The sequence below is a fragment of the Podarcis gaigeae genome (genome assembly GCF_964106915.1).
Source record: "Podarcis gaigeae genome assembly, chromosome: 5".
Lineage (NCBI taxonomy): Eukaryota > Metazoa > Chordata > Lepidosauria > Squamata > Lacertidae > Podarcis > Podarcis gaigeae.
The window spans coordinates 69,129,044-69,139,254 of NC_139681.1; the positions used below are offsets into that span (position 1 = coordinate 69,129,044).

General features: G+C 47.0%; 1 protein-coding gene across 2 annotated transcripts in view; it reads right to left on the bottom strand.

Annotated features, from left to right (window-relative positions):
• SLC25A36 (solute carrier family 25 member 36) overlaps positions 1-7,319 on the bottom strand; it is a 41,715-nt gene extending 34,396 nt beyond the window's left edge. Inside the window, exon 1 of one of the 2 annotated variants that reach the window (XM_083742171.1) lies at positions 7,160-7,319. In XM_083742171.1, the coding sequence (XP_083598297.1) occupies positions 7,160-7,200 (41 nt within the window). In that variant the 5' untranslated portion in view covers positions 7,201-7,319. Of the gene's footprint in view, positions 1-3,283; positions 3,725-7,159 lie in introns of those variants that run through there. The other variant, XM_083742170.1, reaches the window with a different exon arrangement.
• Between the last annotated feature and the right edge of the window lie 2,892 nt (positions 7,320-10,211).

The window sequence follows — 10,211 nt, forward strand, 5'->3', positions numbered from 1 at the left end:
ATCAGTGCATGCTGACCAACGCAGAGTCTTCGCAGTAAGGCTCTATGCATGAGTATCACGACGACTGGTAGATTCTTATCTGCTGCAGTCTTCACCCACCTTCACAGCCGTTGTAACATACCACTTCTTATCTTCCACCTGTTCTGCCGTTGAGGACTTCTTGGATCATTCCTTGTCCAGCTCCTCCCCACTGACTTTACCGCCTTGGGTGACCCTGCTGGGAGTACGAGACTCCCAATGGCTTCACTCACAAGGGTCATAGGAACGTGCAAGCCCACTCACCACAACAAGGTGATGATCCAGTGAGTGAGAGCATGCATGCCACTTAACCAGGCAGAGTGGTGTAGCGATTAAGGGTGTCTGACTAGGACTGCAAGGAACTAGATTCAACTGGTGACCTAAGCTCTCATTCTAACCTGTGTCACAGGGTTGTTGTGAGATCGTAAGAGGGGAGAGGGGACCACGCAAGCAGCCTTGAGCTCCTTAGGGGGAAGGTAGGATATACCACTTTGAGGGGGTTTTTTTGCATTCAATAAGCGTTTATGAAATAAATAAATAATAAAATAGAAATGTAATAAATATATTATAAACAAAGAAATAAGTCCTAGTAAACTACCACTTTTATCTTAGGATTATCTATTGCTGGGGGGAGGGATCTATTTGTAAGTCATTTAGGACCTATGGATGCTCAGAATTCCACCCTTCCCTTATTGTACATTCCCTGCCATTGCTGCTATTGAAAGTTAAGTTTTGGGCAAAGAAAACGGGTGAGGGAAGAAAGCTTCCCAGACTCACCAGGAAAAAGAAAGGGTGTTGGTGTTGTTGCATGGGGGAACGAGAACAAGATAGTCTCTCCTACAGCCATTTCTTCTCCTTTCCCTTGACAAGAAAGCTTGGGAAAGCAGAAAGAAGAGAAAGTAACTGCAAGAAAGATTGGGAACAGAAAAATATTTGCAATAAGTAAGGTTTTTTGAGACTACACTGCAAAATGGAGCTTTCTCCAATAATTCCCTGAAACAAGCTTCAAAAGACCAGACCACCCAAGCAAAGTTCGAAACTATCCAATTAACATATTTACAAGCCAGTAAGATTTGAAGAAAAAAAGTTTCCCTTTGGTGCTGCTGTTTTGGTATTATCAACTCATTTGTCTATCTCAAATATATACTGTATAGTCAAGGATAATGATCAATACAAGCGACATAAAGCTGCTATGTGTATTCGGGAGTCAAGATAAAATGGGAGAGAGAAGCATGCCACTCGAGAAATGATGCCAGAGAGCATTCCCCAGCAGCTAGGTAACAAAAATAGTTGAGGCAGATGACCCTGAGTTACTTTCACATTGCTATGCATGTAACTATATGCATATTTTGCAGCTCTGCCAATCCAGAGTTTGGGGATAAACGTTCAGCTGCTACTCCTAGAACAAGAATCTCAAGGTCTCTACTGTATCTTCTACACAATATGAACTTTGGCCAATTCCATGGGACCTTGAAGCAGAAAACAGATTCTAGCTTAGCCACCTTCCAAAAAAAGTGGAAAATTACTAGCTTCAAGCAAAAGTCATGCGTCTCTGAACCCAGTTATCTAGTTATACAACACTGGTTTTCATCCACACACACAACAAAAGGAGTGTAGAAAAATGTACATTTGTGGAGGAGACAGAAAAGGAAGAAATATTTGTAGTTGGTCTGTTCAAAAACAGCACAATAAAAGAGATGAATAGTAAAACCTGTGACCATTCAGAAAAGGAAGGCTAAGATACGATTTTCTCTTATCAGAAAAAGGACAGGGACAACAAATGTGTTTCCCAAGAAAGTAGATGAGATAACATTGGTCTCCTGCTACTCAGAGCTGCCTGGAAAAACTGAGACCACACAGCACAGTGTCATTCACCCAACACAAAGCAGTTTTCCAGAGAGTGAAGGCTAGTGTTTCCATTTACAACTAACAAGTCCTACCACATTGACATAAAACCACATATATTCATCCCATTGCCTTCAAGATTCAGCCACAGTAGATTCTTTTGTAGGTTAGCTCCTGTACTCTACCCCTAAAGTTACTTATGGATACAAGGAGGCTTATCTTTAAAGCAACTTAAATATCTGCTTTTTCGTGCACAATAAAACACAGCCTTTATTTATTTGAAATATAATGTCAGCAAGATACTTACAAACTAATCCTTAAAAAGAAAGGATCCTTTAAAAAAGGTACAGACGTACTCAATGAGGCTTATTCCTACATATATCCAGGATATATATGTATACACAGGATTGCTGCCTAACAGTATAATCCTATATATGCCTACTCAGAAGTATGTCACCTTGAGTTTAATGGGTTTATTCCAGGTATGTATGACTGGCCTATTTACTAGTTATGTAGAAGACAACAGTATTACAGTAAATTTATTCCAAGATGCCATGAAGTCAATCTAGAAAGAACAACACTGTGTCAGGCAATGTGAAGTATGCTTGATCCCTCCCTTTCCCTTATCAAAATAAAAGCTACTACTTTTATGTCACTGCTCTGCTAGGATTACAGTTCCCTCCAACACAGCAAATTTGGGTGGCTGAACACCTATCACTCTGGAAACAACGCCCCCCCCATCCAAAAAAAAACAACCCCTAGCAGTTTCTACATACCCAGAAAACTTCCTAGGGACATGAATACACTTTCAAATTTAAAATCCCAAACGCAGCCTCACAATTGTTGCACAATATGTGCAGAAGGAAAACTTCCCTTTACACAATGATGGGTGAGTTGCCACATCTTACATAATGTCAAAATCACTTGAGCAGGCAGACAAAAGAAATCGATAGGTGCAAATTTAGAAGAAAATGGTTAAAGCCTTAAATTATAGAAGGTATTTTGGAGAAGGGAGATTGTAATCTGACCAAAAACACTCCCTTCCCAACACTATAGAGGACTGTATTCTGGAGATTTTCCTGCAGGTCCCACTTGTAACTATTTATTAGAAATGCTGACTTAGTCGCCACTGGTGATGCATAAAGATTATCTACATAAGCAGGCCAAAATCAACCCAATAAAAACAGCAGTTCTCTCTCCCGGCGCCCGAGGCGAGTCTCCTCTACCCCGTTCTACACATTTTGGGCAGAAGAACTAACATTTCCTCAGTCACCCCAACCAAATAAGTTTCGTTTTCCTTCAGCACTTGGATGCTGAGGGAGAAGGTATGAGTTGTGAAGAAACGATAGAAAAGGAACGAGGGAGAGAAAAAGGGGAGGAGGAGGAGAAGAGCAAAAGGCCAGTGACAATTCCCACCTACCCTCCAGCAAACAGGTGCACGAAAGTGTCTTTCTGGTTCATCTTCTCATGCTCGTCCCAGGAAGACTCTCGAGGGGAAGGCGGCGAGAGGATCAGCCTCCGCCCGGCGCTCCTGGGCAGCCTGAGGAGAGAGGACGCGGGGCCAGGAGCGCTGCCATCGACCTCGGAGAGGAAGGCAGCCCAGGAGGGAACAGCCTCGGCCCTGCCGCGCTCAGGGGCCCCCACACGACCCTCTCCCAAACGGTTCCTCCTGCCTCAGCCCCAGAGAACTCCCCACCCCGCCGCCTCCTTCCGCCTCCTCGCCCAGCCGGGGATACGCAGCGACAGGCAGCTTCCAAGGCACCGAACGGCCAGGCCCGCTCGCTTCTTCCAACGCGAAACGAGGCCCAATATAAACAGACGCCGCCATTGGCTCGCGGGCGGCGTGACGTCGCCGGCCCAAGCTTTAATCAGGCTTTGCGCACGTGATCGGAGGCGCTCAGCGCAGCCAGCGCATCAATGGAAAGGAAGGAGGCGGAGGAGGAACCCGATGCATTTGCAAAAGCTCTGGTGGAGGGAGACAGTGTGCTAAAACAAGCAGTAGCTTAGGGCCCCACTCAAATTTAATTGTATCACACTGTTAATATACTTCTTCTTAATTGTATTTCAACAATTACTTTGATAAAATACATATTTTGTTATGTGCAAATGGCTTTAGATACCTATTAGGTCCATAAAATGTCATATAGCATATATTCAGCACAAAAAAAACAGCGACAATTTGTTGTTGACAAAGGACAGCCGGACATATAAAGGGCCCCAGTAGCTGAGGGCCTCATCAAACCTAAATCCGGGCCAGATCCTATGCCCGCGCTTACTTGGGAGCAAACAATGCCCGTTGGACTTTTCGGGAGCTGCTACCCCCCCCCCCCATACTGAGCGCTGAGACGTGCTGTTCACAAGGGAACGTTTGAGCGCGCTATCTGCCCGGATTCCGCAGCAAGGGAAACGCTCACAAGCGTTATCTGCCCGGATTAGAGCGCTATCTCTCCACCTTTGGCTCTTACAGGTGGGGGGGGGGGGCGGACGCACGGGCTGTGCACGCCGCCCGTCTTTTGCAACTCGGTTGCCTGTCCTCTTGGGCCAGAGGGAAAGGGAAAGGAAGTGAGCCTTGTTCAAATCGTTCCTAGGCTTTATAAGATTTGTGCTCCTTAAGCCAGAGGTTTCACCCCAAAGCCAATTCCATCTGCCTAGGAGAGGATCTGCAAGCAAACAGGGTTGTTTTGTTGGTTTTTTTGTCCCGGGGCGGGGGTGTGTGTGCATATTTAATACCAGTCTACATCTATATAGGAATTTCTTTTAATGTGTTTTTATTTTGTCACTTTTTTAATGCCCTGGGCTACCGAGGGAGGGAGGGCTAGGTGTGAATAAACAAACCCCAAGGTACAGATTGGTTCCCTCAAAACCAAGATCAGAAGAAATTTGGTAGAAAACTGGATTTTTAAGACTGAGGAAAAGCAAATGGTACCCTTCTCCAGCTTGCTGTTCTGCCTACTTCTGTCAGATCATGCAAGTGTTTGATAAATACTAAAGGTGAGCGTGGTGGGGGAAGGTTACATTCACTTTTTGAGATATCTAGTTTCCCCACCATTTTAAACTTCCTGCCTCAGTGGTGTTCAGCAGCCAGGCTACCCCTGTTCTTAGGGCATTTTCCAAACTATTTGCTTCTTTCATGCAATATTTAGTAATTCTTACTGGGCCTCAGGATCTTTTATTGTACTTTAAGCAAGTATTTTGGTCCCTGGTATAGGAGAAATAGGATTCCCCCATTAACACTCCAAAAGCGTGATTAGTGTTGAATGGGATTGCATAAGCATCATAAAAATAACATAGGTGTCACACTATGCCCCTCCTTCAGCCACCAACATGGGCATTGGGATTGCATTGCTAGGCTACAATTCTTACCTGGGAGTCAGCCCCACTGAATTCAGTATATTTTAGACATGTATAAGATTACATTAACATTTCAACTGCCTCCCCCCTCCTTTCGCTTCAGCTTCACACCCAACACATTATTGTGTCCTTTTGGCCTATCAATTAGCTGAATTATGAGAATGGAAATCATTTTAAGTCAGACACATTTGTGCTTCTATCTTGTATTTTTATGTTGTGAACTGCCCTGAGATCTACGGATTAGGGACAGTATGCAAATTTAATAAACCAACCAACCAATTAAAAAAAAATGGAATCTGGCTTAATCAAGAGCAACATCTCATGAAGAAAAGCCTTTCCTTGTTCATATAATTCCAGCTCTATGCACATTTACACAAAATCAAACCCCATTGAATCAAGAGAGATTTATTCCTGAATAGAAAAGCAGAGACTCTGGATATAGAAAAGTGTCCTTAGGATAATTTGGGGGAGGTGGGAGGGAAGCAGATGACCACATTACATGAATCAATTGCCAGAATTAGAAACACAAAATAAATAGGCCACAGTATATAAGAGAAACTAAGCTGAATAGGTATAAAGGTTGGGTCTAGCCCAGGAATAGGTAATTATTATTTTTCAGCTTGAGGGCCACATATGTAAAACCTGATGAATGATGAATTTATGTGGTGAACTGCCCTGTTATCTTTGGATGAACGGCAGTACACAAATAATAAAGAATGAATGTAAACTCTCCTTTATACAGTAGGCAAGTTTCTACACACATACATTCAAACTCCTCTTTATCTACCATCCAGTGACCTAAGCAGCATTGTCAGAGGTAAAAGACATGTTTTAAACCATGCAAAAACATGAGAGTCAGGAAGCAGAGTGGCTAAGGGGGGGGGGTGGCCTGCAGAGAATACAGAGGGGAGGAATCATAGAGACCAGGAGGGCCACATTTGCCCCCAGCCCCCAGGCCTGAGGTTCCACACCTCTGATGTGGGTTTTTAAAGCTGAAAGTCACATAATATAATCTGAAACAAACAAAAAAATGCTTCCAACTCTACGATTCTATGACATTTTCAGCAGCATGCACTGAAAAATTTGCTCGGTTTTCTCCCCTAAATGGTTGCTCCTGTACTACCATGAAGTAAGGGGTCCTACATAAATAGTCCAAATACTGACATCTTCGTCTTCGGGATACCTGTGTGCGCAACCCTAACCCCACTTGTCTGGAGGTAAAACCCCACTAAACTCCAGCATAACTTGCTTCTGAGTAGTTGTGGTCAGGATTGCAGAATGTTGCTTAATTAAGTCCCACACAAAACGGTGTAGAGCCACTGTCTCCTCCCCTTTCCCCCCAAGCGCAACATACAACCCCAAAAGGTGACGTCACGGCCTTCCCAATTAAGGATGCGAAAGCGGGGGAGGGGCAGAAGAGAGAGATACGGAAGGAAGAGGCTCCTCCGCCCAAAGTCAACACAAGGCGAGAGATTCCGAGAGATTCTGCTCCTTTGCTACCTTCCACCCCACTCGGGCACTGGATCAGACCGGGTGCCTGTGCAAAGCGTCTCTTGTTTTGTCCGGAAATCAGCCCTGCCGGATTTCAGAGGGATCAGGATTGCAAGCCTCGGCGCCTACCCCACCCTGCAGCAGTTGCTGCTCCTGCTCCATTTGCACCGCGGCTGCCGCAGCCCAACCAAAAAGCAGAAGGGAAGGTTTTCTCCGGAACGTCGCCTCGGGTCTCTCCTCAGGCGGGCCCGCTTCCCTCCGGGATTCCCCTTAACACCCCCAGTCGCCAGTCGCCTTTTCCCTCCCCGGCAGGCCTTGTGTAAGCAAACCGATCTGGCCCGCTTGCTCCCCGAGCGGATCTCTCTCGCGCTCCTGCAGAGGCAGAGGCGCTGCGTTCACACGTTCCTCCCTCTCCCGCGCGCGCCCCCGGCAGCCCCCTCCCGCTCGCACCTACCCTCCAGCAAACAGATGCACCAGGGTGTCTCTCTGGCTCATTCTCTCTCATTCTCGTCCCCAGCAAAACGGGAGGGAGGCCGGGGAAGGGAAGGACGCGAGGCGGCGCAGCGCACTTCCTTTTCTCCCAGGCTGCTCAATGGCGCAGCGCCGAAGGAGGGGCTCTGCCGGCCGCCACCTGCCGGCCGAGGAGCGAACCGCGTCTCTGCGGGACGAGGAGCGAGCGCGTGCCAGCGGAGGAATCCATGCTGAAGTGGGGATAAAGGGGCGTGCAATAGCAGACTCTAACCTACGGATCACCTGCCCAGCCACCCCCGTTTCTTTCCGTCGCGCAGGCTGGTGGGTTTGTGCCCAGCATTGGGCTAAATAAATAAATAAATAATCCTGCATCGCAGGGGGTTGGGCTAGATGACACTAGTGGGCCCTTTCGTCTACAGTGGTACCTCGGGTTAAGTACTTAATTCGTTCCGGAGGTCCGTTCTTAACCTGAAACTGTTCTGAACCTGAAGCACCACTGTAGCTAATGGGGCCTCCCGCTGCCGCGGCGCCAGCACAATTTCTGTTCTCATCCTGAAGCAAAGTTCTTAACCTGAGGTAATATTTCTGGGTTAGCTGAGTCTGTAACCTGAAGCGTATGTAACCCGAGGTACCACTGTATTGTATACAATTCCACGCTGAACGCATGGAACTGCTATATAACGAACTGCCAGTGGTGCCCAAAATGGGCAGTAGCGCCACCGGGAGGGGCACAGTGGGATTACCTAGAGGGGGCACTGAAGGTGTACTATCGGCCTTCGAAAAGCGGCTGGCTACCACGGGGTCAAGTTCATCCACTTTGTTTAAAACATTGGATTCTGAAGAAACGGGCAATTAATTGTTACTGTTTCGAATTTTGTTGTGGTCCTTCCCTAGTACAAACCGCGATTCTGAATAAGGTTTATTAGAGGGTAGCGGGCACTGGGGATGGAACCAAGAGGCAGGAGCAGGACCAAATTTGGGAACCCGGGCTTCTCATAACGTCTTTCCTGCAAAGCCTGCATCTCGCAGTCGGTTTTTCGCCTTGTGGGGGCAATGCACAGCAGCTCTGCCGCAGGGCTCTTCAATCGGGGCTCTTCAAAGCTCTCCGGATCCCAGACGGCTGTCCCTGAGCCAGACAGACACCTTCCATATGTGCCTTTTTTGCAAATCCTCCTGCCACCGTCCCTCTCACCAACCCTACTATTTCTATTAGCAGCAACCCTTTATGCTTCAGCTCCTTCCTAATTCAGCATTCGCAAGCCGGTAGGCGGCACAGCGCCACTTCATGTCCAAACCACACAGGCCTTGCATAGTGAGCTTATCCCTTCCTCGTCGTTTGTATCCAGGATCCCCTCCTCTTCATTAACGCACACAGATCACCTGATCACAGGCTCTCCCACAATGGCAAGATGTACAGTATTGTAATTCTATCTAAATGGTGGTGATGATTTTTTTAATGTGCATCTCTACATATATGCCAGTATAATCAAATTTTGGCATCCCTGCGATGGGGTGAGCTCCCGTTGCTCGGTCCCTGCTCCTGCGAACCTAGCAGTTCAAAAGCACGTCAAAGTGCAAGTAGATAAATAGGTACCACTCCGGCAGGAAGGTAAACAGCATTTCCGTGTGCTGCTCTGGTTCGCCAGAAGCAGCTTAGTCATGCTGGCCACATGACCCAGAAGCTGTACGCCAGCTCCCTCACCAGCGCTCATCTTCCTAAAGCGAGATGAGTGCCGCAACCCCAGAGTTGGTCACGACTGGACCTATGGGTCAGGGGTCCCTTTACCTTTATGTACCTCTTGTTTGGGGATCCATAAGTGGCCAACCTAGACTTACCAGTACTTCAAATGGCCTTGGGAGGGGCTCTTTAGTTTAGATGGTGCTTTAAATGGTCTTATGTCCCCCTTTAGATAGTAAGATGTTAAAATGTGGTAAGCCAAACCTTCCTTTGTTTGGGAGTCTGTCTCCTCCTGCTGGGGGACTTCTGCTGCAAATTTCTGCCTCGATGGGACCACGGGACATGTAGAACCTCCGAGATGAAGTTAAAGAAGTGTTCATATGGTACAGAATGTGAAGCCAGGAGAGGGAAATAAATCAGTCCGACAGGGTTTATGGACTCAGTTTTGCACCTGGATGCTCAGGTGGTGGCTGCAGCTAGGTGTACCTTTCCCAGCTTATAGACTAGTGCACCAAATACATCTGTTGGATGATGCCAGCCATGGCCCATGGTGACACATGCCTTAGTTATATCTAGATTGCCTTGTTGCAAGGCATTGCACTTTATAAGTGCCAGATGCCAATTTGCTTCCAGGACTCATTTTGTGTTTTAGGAGGATAATTTGATGTACTTTTTAATATGTACCTAATGTAAAAACGGGACGCGGGTGGTGCTGTGGGTTAAACCACAGAGCCAAGGGCTTGCCGATCAGAAGGTCGGCAGTTCGAATTCCCACAATGGGGTGAGCTCCCATTGCTCGGTCCCAGCTCCTGCCAACCTAGCAGTTCGAAAGCATGTCAAAATGCAAGTAGATAAATACGTACCGCTCTGGCAGGAAGGTAAACGGCATTTCCGTGCGCTGCTCTGGTTCGCCAGAAGTGGCTTAGTCATGCTGGCCACATGACCCGGAAGCTGTACGCCGGCTCCCTCAGCCAATAAAGCGAGATGAGCGCTGCAACCCCAGAGTCGGTCATGACTGAACCTAATGGTCAGGGGTCCCTTTACCATTTACCTAATGTAAAACACACACCAAGAAAAACATCACTGGAAAGTGTTCAGAGGCAGAGGGAGCAGCTGTGGGAGAGGCCATTTTTAGTAAACTACATAGCTCAGTCGGAAGAGCATGAGTCATGGGTTTGAGCCCCATGTTGGCCAAAAGATTCCTGCACTGCAGGGGGTTGGATTAAATGACCATAGTAGTCCCTTCCAATTCCACAATTTTATGATTCTACCCCACCCCCAATTCTAGCACCCCTTCTTGCTACTACTTTTCTGATTGAGCTGTTTTTCAGTGCAAAGTTGGGACATTGTTAAATGT